Source organism: Ambystoma mexicanum, chromosome 3q, assembly GCF_040938575.1.
Source record: "Ambystoma mexicanum isolate Mex_15411 chromosome 3q, UKY_AmexF1_1, whole genome shotgun sequence".
NCBI lineage: Eukaryota > Metazoa > Chordata > Amphibia > Caudata > Ambystomatidae > Ambystoma > Ambystoma mexicanum.
In genome coordinates, this window is record NC_090926.1 from 67,204,557 (window position 1) to 67,223,570 (window position 19,014).

At 42.7% G+C, this 19,014-nt stretch overlaps 2 protein-coding genes across 4 annotated transcripts in view; one reads left to right on the forward strand and one right to left on the reverse strand.

The window, feature by feature from the left end:
• The window catches only part of LOC138582139 (zinc finger protein 549-like), a 187,419-nt gene extending 179,533 nt beyond the window's left edge, over positions 1–7,886 (reverse strand). For both annotated transcript variants that reach the window (XM_069653155.1, XM_069653152.1), the window contains exon 1: positions 7,736–7,886. In XM_069653155.1, the coding sequence (XP_069509256.1) occupies positions 7,736–7,759 (24 nt within the window). In that variant the 5' untranslated portion in view covers positions 7,760–7,886. The remainder of the gene's footprint in view (positions 1–7,735) is intronic.
• A 346-nt stretch (positions 7,887–8,232) lies between these two features.
• The window catches only part of LOC138582134 (zinc finger protein 510-like), a 204,189-nt gene continuing 193,407 nt past the window's right edge, over positions 8,233–19,014 (forward strand). Inside the window, exon 1 of one of the 2 annotated variants that reach the window (XM_069653145.1) lies at positions 8,233–8,416. In XM_069653145.1, the coding sequence (XP_069509246.1) occupies positions 8,393–8,416 (24 nt within the window). In that variant the 5' untranslated portion in view covers positions 8,233–8,392. The remainder of the gene's footprint in view (positions 8,417–19,014) is intronic. The other variant, XM_069653144.1, reaches the window with a different exon arrangement.

Here is a 19,014-nt window from a genome sequence, read left to right on the forward strand (position 1 = left end):
TTAACTCGGTCCAGGGTGCCTAAACCCCCTCCCACATGCCCTGTGGTACCCAGACAGAGTGGCACCACTTTTGGAGGCTTCTGTGGAGAAGCCCGCCAAAAAGAGGAACAAAGGGCTCGACTTGGGTTGGAGTAACAGAAGAGAACACAAACGCCATTTTAGAATCGAGTCTTGGCAAAAAATACCAACCGGAGAATTAATATTAATTCAATAAACCGGCGGTATGTTCGAGGCTATGAGAATTAAATAATTAAAGTTGGTAGCCTCGAACAATGGGAAAATCCCATAGGAAAATATTTGCGGTCGAATATAAAAAGTAGCTTCCACTGCCACCAGCCAAAACTTGATCAGGGGGGACGGAGACGTGCCCCCTCGACTAACAGACCCCGGGGCAATCGAATTGCCCCGACCAGTACGTCCACAATAGGTTTGTACTGGTTTCTGTTAATAATTTGGGACTAGTAAAGCCAATGGTGACTTTACATGCCCTGGAAGACAGTGGTCAGTCCCAGGGTATGGAGTCTATGGTGGGGTGTCACTATGACATCCCTGTGTTACTGCTAGGAGGGTGCTGTGTAACACACATAGTAAAAACACATGAGACCCTATGGAGTAAAGGACCCCATAGCCCATAAAACACATTAACAGTCAAAGGAATACCATCAATCATGTCCAAGAGTGGGAGAAAAAGAGTCTCACTCTTGGCAGGAGGAAAAAAACAAACTCCAGAAATCCAGCAAAGCTGCTGGGGGACTCACTAGGTTAGGAAATTCAGCCCTTAGAGAGAATTCTCCCTAACACAACTTTGTCCCCAGACACCCCAACAAAGCATTCAATTCCACCACAATTTCCTTTACAGCGGTTTCCTCTTCAATGCGGCTTAGAGGACTCACTTTGGGAAAGAAAGCCGTCATTTTAGATGGGTTTAGTGATGGCAAATGTTTCTGCGTACATAACACAGCTGTGTTATCACAAGTATCTAAGTCTATAATGTCACTACACTCCACCAGCGTTTCTTCTGGATTCACAGACATTGCAGACATCGCATAAAAATGACACCTTTGACACACTTAATGTAAGTCACGGAATTAGACCCTGGAGGAGGATACAAAGTAAGGATAGGTGACAGGCAGAGAGTAGCCTGAAAACCCTGCCAGCGAAACAAGCCAATACAGGCACTATATACAAGCCGAAAAATGTTAAGATGGCTGACCGTATAATTTATCACCGTATAATGCGCCCGTAAACACACTCTCATAAAGTCTTCATCAGAGGTGGATATAACACTGCACCACCTCAATGAATGCGTGAAATTCCAATGACAATAGTAGATAACCAGCAATTTAACTTGCATAAAGGGACACACAAGAATCTCACTTACGGGGACAGTGGTGTTCTAGCGTGGTATAACACGAGGCTATGCTCTAGTAAATCGAATCGCAGGAGGGACTGCAGCTAGTACCGAGGTAGAGATATCTAACAAACAAAGGTTTCTCCACTGGCCAAGGTCCAAGAGCCCGCGAAAAGCACTTGCCCCAAGCACTTCCTCCAATACCTGTATGCCTATGCGTGCGCGTTAACTCTTTTGTAGATGAATTCGGGTCAAGGGGCGGAGCTACCCTTAACTACAGATTAAAGCTGTGTAGATCTCTAATAATGAAGGAAAGGGGGTAGAGTGTAAGTAAGGAATTGATCAAATTTGCGGAAGAGCAAAATTACACTTGGGGGCAAGATAAGAAAGAAGTCCACAAAGTCCAGCGTGTGGCAGATTAGCACCTTTTCAAGCTTTTCTAGGAAGCGTAGTAGTGAGGCAGCATCCACAGCGAACAGCACTTGCCCTAACCACTTCCTCCAATGTGCACGCATTACCCCTTTTGTAGATGGATCCGGGTTGCGGGGCGGAGCTACTCGTAACTACAGATTAAAGCTGTGTAGATCTTTTCAAGTTTTTCCATGAAGCTTAGTAGTGAGGCAGCATCCACAGGGAACAGCACTTGCTCCAAGCACTTCCTCCAGTGCGTCAACTTAATACGGGTCTCGATGTCTGTAAGTGTGTGTTATGCTCTTGTACATTGATTTGTTCACACTTCAACCAGGACAAATCACAGACAAGTCAAACATCATAGGCTGACGTTGCTTAGCTTACTCTAAGCTGCCTCTGCCTACTTCCTTTCATATATCTGACAGGGAAATGAGATAAAAACAAATGTGAAAGCCATATTCACAAAATGGTTTGTCTAGAGCAAATATTCACTAAAGAAAATGTCAAATCGACTAAGGCAACATGGGCGGAATGAGTAAAAACGTGTTTGCAGTGTGATTTTGTTTCAAGACAGTACAATGTCCCAAAAGGAATGCATACTAATATTTAATTGATTATGTATTTATTTTATTGTTTACATTTTTACAGCACAAACATATCTGTAAGGGGTAACAGAACCCTTTACAATGCAACAAACTCAATGTATATATAAAATACATAACAATACGTAATAATATCAAAGGTAAAGTATTCAGGAGGGAGCAAGATAATCTGGGAAGGATAGACGAAGTGGGAAATTAAGTTTCAAAGAGGAAAATAAACTCTAAAAAGGTGGATTTTCAAGTTTTTTCTCTAAGTAAGTAAAAGACTGACAGCCTTAGTTGGATGTGTTTAAAATACCAAATAATGCATTCATGTAAATGGAAGAGCTCAGCATACTTTGTGTTTGACGAAGATCATAAACCTGCTCTGTGTATGTGTTTTCATATTTATAATAATTACTATAAGATTAAGAATGATTTAAACTGTATGTGTAAAGTTTCAGTGAAACTAAATCATATTAAACTATAAATAAAAACATTTTTAGAAAAATAAACCTGCTCTGCAATCCCTCCGCCTCCCACTGCAGGTTGCTTTCCTCCTCATGGGCAGGGCCACTCCACAGACATTCTGTGTGGGGGTCTGGACTGCAAAAATGGCACAGTCAGCACTGCTTAAGTGCTTCGTATTACTGTTAACAGCCCACATATTAATCTCTGCTCATTCTAGCTGTCCTGCATATGGCCAGTTTCTTCTGAGAGCAGACATTCATGTGAGATGTGGAAATGTGTCTGAGTTTCTTATCATCGTACCTGGAAACTGGGGTCCTAATGGCTGCCACACCATTTCACCAAACATTGGGGCTCATTAAAATGTTGCCGGTATTCTGGTGGTAAATCTGCCAGAATACTCGTAAACTGTATTACTGTTAACGCCACTCGGTCCAGTGGAATGTCCACTGGATTACGAGTGACCGTAGACGGTGTAAATCTCCATTTCATTGAGTCCCATTGAACTCCATGAGGGATTCTGACGGTATTACAGGTGCCGGTATATGTTAATACCGGCATGTTATTACCGCACCACCCAAATCATAATGAGCCTTTGTCTGATTATGACCATATAATCTTATCTTTAGTTGCCTTCAATTGTAACATGTAACATGTAAATATGTAAATCCAACTATCACAGTTAAATATTTAAACTTCTAATTTCCCATCATTTTGACTTTCTTGTAATCCAGTCTCATCTTGATTCCACACACCATACCGTTCTAAATTCTATGTGTAGTCCCTCATTAGATTTGGCTGCAACACACCCATTGTAGCCAAAACAAATGCTGTGCGTGAGGAGAAGAGAGACTGTCCTTCTCAAATGGATACATATTCCCTGAACTAAATTTCCCCTTTAAATATTGGTAATTAACCATCCAGTGCCAAGAGTGTGCCCTAGATTTGAGTTGCGACTTTAAATGGAAAAATCAAGGGTCCAATCTGGAGCCCACCCAATAAGGCTAAATATTTTATTATATGAATTAGCCAGTACAGATAGTATGCACTAATTTTTTCATTTGTTCTGCGAAGCTCCTCATAATGGAATTGTTGTAAAATTACTTAATCCTAAGAAACAAAATGCAACGTCTTATTTCAGCAACGGTATACTGAGTGAAGTTATTCCTAATTCAATACGAAAGAGCATGTACAGGCACGCGCTGAGGGCCAGAACGGTTAGCCAGATTTTCTCCTCAATTAACTTAAGCCAATCAAAGCTATACGCCAGAAAACATTCTAAACCATATATCATCGCAGAAAGGATACTAGTCAAATAAACTCTTCTAACACCTTTAAATTAGTAGCCAACAGTGTGCCTGGTGAAGTGTTTGATAAAAGCAAAGTGCTGCAAATCTTTTGCCAATGTTTGAGACCAAATAGGATGTTTCATTTTAATATTCGATAGCACAATGGCAAGATATTCTATACTTTAAGTCGTTTCAATCACATACCAACCAATCGTCTATTGATTAGGTGTAGCAGTGATTTGCCTTTTTGTTCCAAAAGCAATCACGTTGGACTTCTTAAAGTTTATTACAAAATAGTGTCAAGAGAGTGTTTTAAGCTCCCATCGCCAAATTCCCTAATAGCTCAATCCACATCTGCTTAATTCTCCTCCTCCCAGTTGCACAACGTCAATGTCCGATACAAACAAAACATTATCATGCATCACTTATGCCTCAGAGGAAGATTGACGATGGGAATTGGAGAGATTATCCAAGAAGCTCCTCTGCAAGGTTGTTCGGGGCAGACAGAATCAGCCACTAACACAACCTGGCAGGACCCCAACAAGCCTCACGTACCTATTGTGAAGTCTTCCAGTATTCCATCAAGCTTGGCAGAAGCACCTGAGATCTCCCCTTTCTCTCGACCATAAATAAACAGTGCTTTATTCCCCAAAAATGCTTTCAGCTAATGTTTACTTGCTTTTCCTATTTCAGCTTGCTTTCCATCTTTCCCTCTATGATCTGTAATATTGGTATCCAATGAGTAGTCCCTACCATCTTGGCTTCCTGTGTGTTCTCTTGCCGGGCTTTCGTCAGCCTCTCAGTGCTACTTCCAGTGAGGAGTAGGATTTGGATTTGGTGTTTGCTGCACGAGCAAATACTGAGTGAGTCAGTAGTGTACCAACCAGTAGGCTTTGGGGGGAGGGAAAGGGAGGCAGTTTGCCCTGCAAAAGCTCCCCAATGGAGAGAGTGAGAACATTTTGGAGAAGCTTGGAGCTTTTTCCTAGCTGCTGCCTCTCCAAGAGCCATCAGCAGTGCCCTGTGGATGGGAGAAAGTGACTATTCTTTTTTCAAACTTTTCTTTGTTTCCAACAATGCACCTCTAATATGCAGCAGTTTAATTAATGGCTGCAGCAGACAGAGGAAACAATGTGGGGGAGCCCATTTTTCTGAAAAGTCTCAGCACTTTTTAAGTGTTACAGCTGACTGTTTAATGTGCAAATTACAAAATTATGCATAACAAAAAGATGTATACATTTGTCAAATGGTGACTACAAGCAGATGGGTTAATCACAAAGCTTGTCTCGGGGTGTATAAGTCTTCAACTTTATAAGACCTATAGGACAGTTTAATGAGATTGCACATTTTCCAGTATTAGGTATGAAATAATTAGGTACATTTTTTTAAAGTGTTTGCATTTGGGCTTATACGTTTCATGGGAAAATGCCTGGTTGTGGACACAGAGCAAAGTGATGCAGAACTGAGGGCAGCACATCCATATATTGAGACATACCATAGAATTTAATTTGGTCACTAACAGCATGAAAGTGGCGCAGCACAGGGATATATTGTTGAGACGGGCCTCATGTTTTCGTTGAACACTAACAGAATGAAAAAGTGTTTTACAATGACATTGGTGTCATGTTTCATTGAGATCTACCTCATTGCTTTCTTTGGACACAACCGGCTTGAATGGGGGCAAGACCAAATGATCATCTTTGAGCAGAACCTCGTTGAAAGCAAGGCAATGCTATTGTTGAGTCAGATCTTGTGCTTTTTCTTTGGGAACAGACAGCACCAATTATCTTCTGCAAAATACATCTGTGCACTGTTGGTGACCTGGCATCTATTGTTGTACCTGACAACGTTGCCATTTGCGCTGTCTCCAGTCACTGGCGGATGAAAGACAGTGGGTGGGGTTTGTTTGTTTGGAGAAGAGGGAAAGTGCAAGATTGCGGTGCTTTGTAATGCAGATCATTAGTACCCCGATTTCTACATGTATCACATCCTTCTAGATTAAATGTTCTAGAAGAATCAAGGGTTTTGTGTCCATGCAGGAATCCTTGTGCTTGCAGTAAAGATGTGTGTGAGTATGCGGGTGGGGGTATCAGTTGGTGTTAGAGGTGAAGAGTTGTGTTGCTTGGAATCATGGCAGAGGTATTTATATCCATGTTTCTGTGTCTGTTGTGAGATCCTGACAGGACTGTTGTGTTGTTTTGATATTGAGAGAAGAGATGGAGGGGTTTTCTTGTTGTTTTTACTTTGATTTGTTGTTTTGACATACAAGGGTGTGGTTGAATTATAGTTGCTGAATTCAGTCTCCAAGCATTGTCGTTGGATTAAAGACAGACAGCCGAGAGCCAGTATGGTGTTGCCTTAAGATGTGTCCGTATATGGGGGTGGATTGATGGAGTGGTGCTGTTTCAGATGTGTGCTGAGCACTGCCTGGAAATCAAGGTTTTTAGCTTTTTCCTGAATTTGAGGTGATCTTATAATGTGCAGATTTGGACACCACACAGTTGAAGAGAGCCTCCATGTCTTTCTGTAGCACATTTCCTGGTTTTTATTACCACATCATTACAGGATGCTAGATCTCTAGTTGGTTGGTAAAGTGAGATTTTACTTTAGATACATTCTACTGGACCGTAGAGGGCTCAGGAGACATTTCAGTGCTCAGAGCATTGGTGTTGTCTGTTTCCCTCCTGTTGAGTCTTAGTAGAAGTCTGACTGCTGGTTTTGGAACTGTTGTAATTCTTTTGTGAAGTAGCCCTAGATAAGGGCTGTTGATATAGTCGATTGTTGGGAGAACTAGATATGACAGGCAGAGTTCTGTGTAGTAAAGGGAGATCAAGTATAATCTGTATAATTATAATTGTTCTTTTATAACGCGCTTAATACCAGAGATTTGGTTTGTAAGTGTGGGATTGGGATACAAACCTGTGTTGCGCTGCGTTATCTTGGTTCCAAGACAAATGCGCTGCCCCTGAGCTATCCCCACCGATGATCGAGCCTAGATTGTTATGTTTCTAATAATTATGTTGAATGGAGTTCCAACATGAGGCTGTGGTCTCCCTTAGTATGCTGATATTCTAGCTTAATATTGCATAACTTTCAACCTTTAGTGTCTCCAGGGTGGGTGAAAACAACAGATTTTGTTTTTGGCGGGTGAGAATTCAAGAAGTGTATGGGCGTGTAGGGGGCTTGGCGGGTGAGTAAAATTATTACATGGCGGTAACACCTGCAGGGCAGGTGACACCTGCCAAAAGCGTGAGTTGAATTGCACTGCAAAATGGAGGGTAAATTCGTTTTTTGTAAAATATCGGCTGCAAAATTGCTGATTAGCTCCCACCTACACCTATGACCATACATGGAGAACCCAACTCACTCCTGCCACTACTGGGTACTTCCCAGGGTCGGTTTAAGATGAGATTGACCGATTCACTGATGTGAGGAGTTATGGTCCTATTCCTGCACCAATACTCAACTGAAGACAAAGTTCAAACGTTATTAACGACAGAGACATCAAAGTCAGCGTCTGTCAGAGAATAGAGAGGTGGGTTCGATTACGTTAGTAGGTACCGTGTCACCTCACTAGTCCATAGGCCTATCTTAGATATCTTCTGAAGCAGACAAGAGCTTTTCAGGCAGTAACTCACCGCATCCGGATCCTTCAGCGACATTGATCTCCACTGATCTTGAATGTTTTTTTTTTCCCACAGGGAACCCGTGAGAATGTTAAAGAAATTGTTTTAAAAACAAACTGGTGGGGTGCAGATGAATGTCCGTGAAACCACTTCCGCACTGTGAGAGAAGCACCAAACAGCAATGCGCATGCGCAGAGCACGTGCCACTTTCGGGCACATGCTCTGAGTAAACTGCCGCGGTACATCGAAAACTAGACACAGAGATATAGGACCGGGCAGCTCCCAAACATGTACAAGAGACAGCATTGACAAAGTGTACAGAGTAATCGTGCACTAAGCACCTTTGACATAGTCCTTTATCCATAATTCCACTGTGACTGAGCATGTCCCGAAGATTGATACCTCAAGCAATCTTTGTATAGTCTCGCCGAGCATGTCCTAATGATTAGTGTCCCCATTTCGAATGCGGTCCTCTGACCTCGGAGTTCAAGCTCTAGTAATAGTTGCTTGTGATGTGAGCATGCGCGTGAGGAAAATCGAAGCCTTAGCCCATGTTAGTATTACCTGCGAAGAAGCTGTTTGTCTGTCTGGACTCTTCCACCAACTGCCTCTTAAAATCCTCCTGCTATTGTGTAAAACCTACACTCCAAACGGGTTCATTGGTGAGAAATGCCTGGGAATTATTCTGATGAGGTGAGTCGGGTCCTGTGCAAGGGGGGAGTTGTCTTGTGACCAACTCTTTTTTTTAACCCTGCTTCCATTAGTAGGTGGCGACACTTGTTTTTTAACTAAACAAATCCAGGGCCACATTTTCGGCTTCTTCATTAAGATTGTACTGATGGTTATTGAACCCGTCTTTGGACATTACGTCTCGCTAAAGTTCGGACCGCAGTATTTCTGTGACACGATTTTTGTTGAACAGCTGCCATTTGCACATTCTTGGTATCACGGGCTTTGTATAATGTGTTCAAGTAGAAACGTTTATTACAACTTCAAGAATGCGTTCATATATTAAATCGAAGTCTGTCACAGGCAAAGTAGTGTCTTGGTAGCATGAAGTCACCTGGTCAATTGTAAATCTAAAACTTACGGTTGTTATGCATTGCTTGAATGGAACATCATAACATTCCGAGAACACTATTGCCTAAATTTAGTATGTATTTAATAGTTTCCTAACGAGCAATCGCCCTTGCATGTAGTTTCAAATGTAAGACCAAATCACACAGATAGGGCACCAAGTTCATCAAAAGTCCATCAGTCAGAAAGATGGTAGGTAATTCGATAAGGTGTTTCTCTGGCACTTCGCCATTACCTCGTTTTTCCTGATTGAAAGAGTCTTAATGCTTTAAATCATACTGAGCGAATTGACAACCACATCTTGAGATTATAAACAAAAACCAGCATCACCGATCATCCGACTATGTGGGTCTCATTGCTTTCAGCAAACATTAAAATTGCAAATTGAGCCAGCCTTTTTAGTTATATTTCTATATGAGCAGTCTGTTTGCCCTTTCCTTTACTGCCTGGAGGCGGAGCACACCTCAAAAACATTCAGACGCGTTGAGCGCAGTGCGGGAGTGGAGTAAGAGTGGTTTTAGTGGGACACAAGGTAAGGGCGATCCTGCATGTGTGAACTTTTCCACCCTTCTCTAGCCCACATAAGAACAGCTGTGAAGCGTATTCTGCATCACTTGATTTTGCACAACGCAACCCCAAATGTTCGGTTTAAGAATCCTGTCAAAGCACTCCCATAAGTCGCTTCACGAACAAATGTTGGAAATGGCAAGCGAGATGCCCTTGCCGGTATCGCCTACAACAATTAGTAGCTGTAGTCCACAGCAAGCAGCCACGTTGGAACAGGCAAACTCTATGGATGCTGGTGACGAAGAGCTGAATCCAGCCCAAGTTTACCCAGAGCGAGGGGACGGGGTGTTAATTTAGGAGACAAGGAAGCATCAACATCCACTGCAAAGAGGCCAGAACAAGGGCATGGACAAACAGAGGTGACATCTCTGATACTTTACACAGAATCTGGTGTGGGCGACAGTGCAGCTGAAACAAGCGCTTCTTACTCCTCTACACCTCAACTGCCCGCCAGACGCAGCTCACTCTGTCCCTCCATGCGACAATCGGCAACAAATGAACTACATGCACAGACTACATTATTCTCAATAAACCAGGTCATTACTTCCCTAGTAAGCCTGTACGAAGACATAAAAACGGACGTTCGGCAACACACCATGTTGCTGCTGGACATTCAAAGCAAATTAGATAACACAAACCAAAAACCTACAAGCCCTGAAATATAGTCGCAGGACCCCTACGCAAAGGGGACGGAACTACTCCACTTATTTCACTCATTGAAAGACAAAACAACAGACCTACATCCTTTGACCTCACGTCACAGACACTCTCCAATACGGGAGTGGATGCCTCACAAGTGTTATTTATCTCTGATAACACAGTGCTGGAAGAAGCCAACAATGCGATTCAATACAAACAGCCGTCGGCTCTCACAATCTATCCTGTTGGCGGCACTACAATCCCTTCAATGGTCTCTTCTTTGACAAAGGAAAAAAGGGGAAAAGCTGGTCCATGTACATCTCTTTGTGGCAAAAAAGCAGCAAAATTGTCATCAGGAATGGCCCTGGAAAAAAAGGGAAGCAGGCAAAGAGAACAAACAAAGGGAAATGGGCAAAAAGCACCACCACACAGTCCGTGGTCAAATCCACTTGGAACTAAACTATACCTAATGTAAAAGTAAGAAACATGCCCAAATTTGCATTTACCGAAATCTCCGAAGCCGAGGTCACTGACATCCTCAGACACCTCAAACCCTCACAATGCAAGGGTGATTTATGCCCCCCTAAAATCATCAAAGATTGCGCAGAACCACTCGCCCCTCTTCTCACAGCCTTCATCAATGCATCCTTCAAAACGGGCATAGTCCCAGACAGCCTTAAAGAGGCCTGGGTACGCCCCCTCTTAAAAAAACCGACGCTAGACCCTGCTAACCCTAACATCTACCGACCCATAACCACAGTCCCATTCCTCCTGAAACTACTTGACAAGGCCGCGCACAAACAGATTCAACTATACCTTGAATCGAACGCAATCCTAGGAAAAAGACAATCTGGGTTCCGCAAGGGACACGGAACTGAAACCACCCTTCTAGACTTAAAAAACGAAATTACCAACATCCTAGACACAGGCAAGCCCACTCTCCTCCTTCTCCTTGACCTTTCAGCTGCGTTTGATCTGGTAGACCACACTACACTTACCAGTCATCTGACACACGCTGCACACTTCTCAAATGACGCAGCATCCTGGGTAACATAATTCTTAGAGGGTAGAGCTATGAAAGTGTTCTCTAACACAGCACATGCAGCACCCTCCATCATCCACTGTGATGTGCCACAAGGTTCCTGTACTGCCCCCACGCTCTATAATCTTTTTACCAAGCCACTATTTGATAAACTAGATGCGCTAGGGATCACCTACACAAATTACGCCGATAACACGCAGGTTCTCCTCCCCCTGACAGGGAATTATCACTAAGACGCCTCTACCCTACAGCAAATCTACTCTACCATACAAGCTTGGATGGCTACTAACGGCCTCTGCTTGAACGGGGACAAGACCAAAATCCTCATTCTAGGACAGAAATCCACCCTCTCCAACCTCAACCCACTGTACATCAATTTCAACATAGACAATTGTATCATCCCAGTCCTATCCTCAGTCAAAACACTGGGGGTTCACATAGACGCCACGCTATCCATGGACAAACAAGTCAGCGCCATAGTCTCGGCCTCAGCACTGAGTACTAAACTCATTAACGCAATAAAACCATTCCTAACCAAGGATAACTGCCTCTCCATCGCCCGAGCAACTATAGGAGACAAACTAGACTATTGTAATGCGCTCCTAGCCGGCACCTCAAAAAAAAACGTATCTAGGCTCCAAACAACCCAAAACAACGCTCTCAGAGCAGCCCTCAGCATACCAAAAAGAGAACACATCACACAAGCCAGAAAGGCAGCTCATTGGCTCCCAGTCAAAGACCGTATCTCCTTCAAAATTCTCACAACCACCCATAAATGCATCAACCTCACAGCTCCCTCTTATTTATCTGACACGATAGGTAGATATCAATCCACGAGACCGAGAAGAGCACAATACACGAATCAACTAGCAATAGCTCGCATCAACAGAACTAAAGCAAGAGGAATAGGCTTCCCCTTCCTCGCACCTAAACTCTGGAATTCCCTACCTACTGACCTCAGAGCTGATGCATCTCTCTTCTTCTTCCGAAAAAAACTCAAAACTGCCCTATTCAACTAACCCCGTTCTCAGGTGCTACTGCTGCTCTTGCATATCTGTAAAAAAAAGTATATTTCGTCCAATGTAACCATACGGACATGAACTGTATGTAAGTATAAGTAACACTGTAACTAGCGCCACGATGTCTTCGGTCTGCTGTGCACTCAACAAATGCAAATAAATAAATAATAAATAAATAAATATACCAGAAATAATGGCCGGGAAAAGGACAAAATCAATCTTTCACCCTGTGGAGATGGCTGATAAAGAGCCTGAAACGGACTCAGTAATTATGTATGCCTCGGACGAAGAGGGTGGGGATAAAGACCACCCACAAGAATGCAGGTCACTGCCAAGAAGCAATTTCAACCATAAGGCTGCCAGTGAACCTGCATTGGCCACGGTTCCAATAATGAAATAGACTGACTCGCAGTGTGGGGAAGTGACGAACAATGCAAATACTCCCTTGCAGGGTGTTCATCGGGAACCTTTGGTGCGAGTGACTGGCGCAACTAATGCATATTTGTAACAAAAGTGCAGCTGGATGCAGCAGTGAGAGTTGGTGTTGCAACTGAAACAAATAACCAAACCACCTATATAGACATCAATACACTGCACTTTCCATCTCACACCAATGATGAACGATGGAAGGTGCAAGCCTGCGGTCCTGGTCTTTGCAAGGCATAAAATAAGCAGTGTCGCTTAACCACTTAGCAATTTGCTATGCAATTCTGTAGGTTTGCTAATCAATTTGACACTTGTGTAGCTAAGCTAGCTATTTACCTTACCCTGTTCAATAAAGGCACAGCACACCCTGCAATCCTATCTTGCCTCCAGGGCTCTCTTCGGCTAATGGAGAGAGTGCAGCAGTAATCATCTCATCCACTCTTAAGTAACATAGGCCTGTGTGGGAGTGCTAGGCAAGAATTTATTTTTCAAATAAATAATTGCAAACCATAAGTAATTGGGATGATACTTTTATTAAACTAGCTATATCCTGTATATCCAGTATGTTCTATCTTCCATTCCTATATATTTCAGTTGTTACATAATGCATAATTGCAGGGTTTATAGGGTAAAACACTCCATGCTTTCCATGTAATGTTTAGGCTGGTGTATCTAAATCCCATAGTCTCACACTATATTTAATTTCTTCAGGGGAAGATGAATCCTATTGATATGTGAATACTTTTAAAGATGTACAGGATCACATGTGCCTTTGATGCCAAACCTAGTTCTGTAACTTGCTGGTTGCATTCATGTGTGCAACTGGTGCTCAACCCATGAGCTGATCCCGTACACTTTGACATTAAATCTTATCATCCTGTTGCTTTATACCAGCTACCCTAAAAGCGAGATGGCCACAAACTACAATATTCCCCCTAGTTTGCCCAGTTCTCTGCCTGCTACGCCACCTACTATGCTTAGTGTCTTATTTTCATTGCTCTTACATAATTAATACACAAAGCTAACTAGATGTTTATGCACAGTAGTGATCAATAGTTCCATCCAGTCTGTACATTGACAGATCTACTACACTACCATACACTGTAGTTAGCCTCCCAAGCTCGCTTTGCTCTATAATAATCATGATTACATCATATATTGGCACCTGCAGGAGAGATCTGGCCCAACTGTTTTTATCATATCTATTTATTTGTGTCCATTCATACAGCTAACCTTATACATTTTAAAGACACTCATTCAGGGCTCGCAAAGTCTTTTTGACCACTCAAATAGTCGAGTAGATTTTATGATGGTTGAGTACCATTTGCAGGGGATCTTTGGAACTTTTATTTAGCATTTACTTTGCAGTAAAGCGCATTTAAATTTGTTGTCATGTTTTGCTATGGGCCGAGTGCATGTCTCTTAGGTTAAGTAGGTAAACTAAGTTACTTGACCTGCTGGTCTAGCGAATTTTAAAGAATTTGCAAAGCCTGCCTCCTCTCACTAATGTCTTACTTCAGCGGTACACAAGACTGCTGTATTGTTGCCCATTTTATGTCTTTGATACATATAACTTTCTAGTGACACTAGAATATAATTACAACATTGCTAATCAAATGGGTTTGTTTGCTAATCAAGAACATTTTAATTAGCAAACACTGCTAATCAATTTTTGAAAACTAATTTATGCCTTGCTTTGTGGAACCAAAGAGGGCATAGTGCCAAGACAAGGCTTTGAGGGGTGTCATGGACTTGCCCCACTCACTTCATTACATTACATTCAGAGGTTGCAGACTGACAGCAATGAGTTGGGGCACAAATCAGGGTCCCTCATTACAAGTGGGAGAACAGAGCTTGAAGGCCTTGATAACAATGATTTGGATATAAATGGTGCACTATATATTTACGAAAAGTTTTGTCAACAATTGAAAAAATCTCAGAAGAACTCTGGTCGTAATAACCAGATTGTCACATTTTCAATTTTGAATGGTGCAAGGGGCAGAGAAGAATCAGGTGGATCGACAGAGAATTAGGGACTCACACAATACTCTAAATGGGATATCGGCTACAAAACACGTCCAGTAAAACAATAGGCTACGTACCAACGACTTCTGGAGGGTCAATTGTATCAAGACGGGGTTGGTTTTCAATCGTTCGGCAGTCTTGACTTTGTTCTCTGAAACTTTCAATCTGAGCGTTATATCAACCAGAGAGATTGAGAGTGTGGAAGTCATAGATCAATGCCACAATGACAAAGTATTGCTTGGATTTGAATCCAGAGTGGTGGTTGAATTAATATTGAAGGAGGCTGAGACCTTGAGACGACTTGGGTTTGTAATTACAACCATGGAAATGTCTAGGGCACCACACATGAAGGGGAGGGCTTCCACCACTATTCACGAACAGCGTCAACACATCACTCCCTCTCCACAAATTACCTGTATAATGAACGTGGGTAAACAGAACAGGTGGGTGGCGTTTGACAGAATGGCAGGGGAGGGGAGTGAGCGCCTCCCAAAAACCTACATGTAGGCTCTAGCATTTTCAGCCTTTAAATTAGCCACCTGGAATACGAGAGGCCATAAGCACCTCTTCACCAATCCATCTGTGGGACTCATGTTGAAAACACTAGATCTAATTTGTCTCCAGGAGACCTGGCTGATGGAAGTACCCGCAATGGGTGATTTTACTGTGACAGCACAATTGGCAAGCAAGGGTGTGAGCGGGAGGCTGAAAGTGGGGCGTGTGACCATGTGCAGATTGGATAGTGGTCTAAAGATCATAAAAACATATGATATCCGAATAGGTTTATTGGCCACTGAGTGGGAAATGCAAACTGACCTGATGGTATTTACAATTCCAAATTTGTAACATTTACTGGCACTAGGTTGTAGAACAGTTAGATACCTTTCCTGAAGCCCTGACCACCTTCTCTGTTGATTGGATGGGGTTTCACAAAGATGGACACGTTATTGTTCTTGGTGATTTCAACTCAACATGTCTTGACCTAGACTTGCATGCAGCCTCATTATCTTGGCCAACCATGTGGGACAGTGGTGACTTTGTGTATCCTGCTTTTTCTGGTGTGAATGGTAACAAGTGGAAAAACTGTCTAAATAGTATGGGCTTGTATTTTCTGAATAGCTCTAATAATGGGGACACAAGGGAGCACATTATTAGGCAACGTGGTGATGGGAGATCTTCCCTGGATTATATCTTCCTCGGCAACTTCCTTATGACTAAGTGTAGCGACTGCGAGATTATTCAAAACAATTGGAGCAATCATAGTTTATCGACCTGCTCATTCAATTGGTCAACGGGAAGTATGATGAGGATATTGGGCTCAATCCTGTCTCCAACAGAATAAAATGGAATCAATGCAAGATAGACGAGGTGAATGAAGAAGTCAAAGGTGTAGTCAAAAGCACCAATTATGACTGGAAAATGTTGACGTTCACTCATGATAACTATGGTGACTTCCTGCACAATGCAATAGAGAGTAGACATGGTGGTAAATAGAAAAAGAGCAAGGCTAAACACACTAACAATAAGAAAACACATCAATATGATGAGGTAGTAGCAGAAAAAAAGAAGCAAATGAGGTTCTCGTTCAGAACAATTAAGAAACAGAATGGGTATGAAATTGAAAGTTTGGAGCAAATTAGAAAAATCAGGTTAAAATATAAGAACTGGGTAAAAACCATAGTGCCATAATGGCCCAGGCGGAAAATGCTGGGATATCTCCAGAAGAAAGGCTCACGCTCTTTCTGGGCATTTATGACCAGCCCAAATAAAAGTTGCAGCGAAAGCACTATTAAAGCCGTCTCGGAAGGGGACTGGATTCAGCATTTTAGAGCTATGTATGGCACTGAGGGGTATTCAGCTATGGATACATGCAATCAGGATAGGTGCAATATTGCCGACAACGAGCTTGTGGGCGCTATCACTTATGGCATGGTTGATGTGTTGGAGGCTATCAAAAGAGCTAGCAACTCCAGAGCACCAGGTCTAAACAAAACATCACATAGTTTGTTCAGGGGACCCATGGCAGCGTGGGCATGGATTTTGAGGGTCCTCTTTGGTGATATTCTGAGGACAGCAACTTATGGAGAACTACCTACATCATCCCGATTTTAAAAAAAGATATATTAAAAATGACCGACCCATCTCCATTTTAGATGCGGATAGCAACATTTTTGCAAGTCTGATCTTGAAACATCTGGAATCTTGGGCTCAAAGGAAAAATATGTTATCACCATTTCAGACTAGCTTCCGTAAATATCACGACACTAACTTAAATGGATATGTATTCAGCTGTCTTCGGGATCTAGTCAATCAAGGAAAATACTCTTACACCTGGCAACCCTGAACTTATCCAATACCTTTGACCCCGTCTCTAGACCTGGGCTTTGGGCCAAATTAAGGAAGTGGGGCATCCCAGAGGGCTTGCTGAAATTAATTTTTAAATTGTATGAAGACACCAACATCCAAGTTAGATTAAACTTGAAGGGCCGTCTATCTGAAAAGATACCAACAAGCAACGGCAGGGGTACATTCTTGCCTCCTGCCTTTTCAATTTATACGTTGCTGATGTGCGTTCCTCGTTGGAAGCAGACTCCCTTGCCACTCCCAAAATTGGAAACGTGGCAATAAGCTGGATGCCTATGCCGATGACTTTGTGCTACTAGATTGTACTCAAACGGGGCTACGCCACCTTTTGGCAGCCTTCAAAGGCTTCACAAGGGAAAACAAGCTCAAAATAAACTCCAAATGTCATTTGTAGGGCAAGCACGTAAAACCACATAAAGTTGCTCTGTGAATAGAGTTGCCCTAGAGAGGGTTAAGACATCTATTTACCTTGGCTATCCAATCATTAGTTCTTCAAATAGAGACTTCCTCAGGAATCACCTGAGGGCGAAAGCAGATGACTACATTCCCCAAATGAAAAGAATTAAGTTTCAATTCTGCAAGTTTTTCCTTGTCCCTTTAATTATTTTTTTTGAGGGTAAAATAAGCCCAAAATTGCTAAATGACATTGAGGTATTGGAAGACTGGGCTCTGTATTATCTCACCCGGCTTGAGGGTGTGATCTGGCGCTAGGTTTTCGGGGTCTCAAATTCAGTACCAGTGAGTGCCATTAGAAGCCAACTTGGGCTGACTTCCTTGAAAGCCAAAGGTCATTGTTGTCTATTGTTATTGTACACAAAATGTTTGCAAACTCGCAAAAACACCTTATACCTGGCCATTGTTGAGGCCATAAATTCTGGCCAGATACGCACGCTGGCAAACCTCATTAAAGGATAGTTCCGGGACTTTTTTTTTATTGTCCCTACGGTTCGGCCATGTGTTTTTAAGCATAAATCGGTAGATCGTAGAAAACTTTCCTATGGACCTTACCCGACTTTTCATCCATTAACGCACTCGAAATCAGCCGCCATTTTGTGATAATCCTATCATTTCCCCCCATCGACCTGGCTCACCTGCGTTTGCGGCACTAAATCAAATCCCCCGCCCCTGAAACAGACTTTATCAAAACATTCATATTCCCCGCCTCTATCCGTGACGTGACTGTGCTGCGTAGGCAAACGCGCCCAGGCGTCTTCTACGCGACTCCACACAGAACCCGGAAACCAACACAGATCAGCTCACAACACAGCGCGCCACAATTCGGAATATGAAACTGTACTTTTAAATCAAACCGCAAGATTGTAAATTTGGTAAAGTACATTTATTTGACATCAAATGTTTAGAGAATATTCAGCGATTTGCATTTTTCTTTGCTCTCGATCCAAAATAGTTCGTCTTGAGGCAAGCGATGTTCGTGTGCAGTACACAGGGTGCTGGTTTACGATAAAATAAGCTCTTCGGTCGCACTGATAATCGCATGGCTGTTCCAACAACGAGGCACTAGGCCACCACAACGGTATGTATGTTGCATCTAGCCATTAGTATCGCGTAAGGGCATACTTGTACTGGGCAATCGTCCCATAAAATGGTCAGGGTGGTAACGTTGTTCATGCGGAGAAGCAACTGGCGGTTGTAAAAGCCATCCGGCGGTGTCTGGTACTCGTGACACATACAATAATGAAGGATGTACCTGTTTTAAAAACATAAAAAATGAAATTAGTCTCACCATCAGATCTTTATTAAAATTATTAATTTTATATATTAGGTCGGGAAATTATTTCATAGCTAGGACAGTGCAACTGGGTATTATACGTCATTTCCAGTAACCCGCCCCCTCTCCTCCGCCTTTTTCAGAGCCACCTGAGCGCCAGTGGACCACTTCGTCACTGATATGATATAATATGGCATTTGCAACGCGCCTATACACAAGTGTTTCAAGGCGTGGCGAGGCAGGGAGGGGGGGGGAACAAGGAGAAGACAGACAACGATCCTACTAGGCCAGGTGTCATTCAGATCGCGCAAGTGCAGGGTTAGGGGGAAGGTAAAAGTGCAAGGGGAAGGGGAGGGGGGAAGTGGAGTACAAGGTAAGTAGCATAAAATAATAAATACATAGG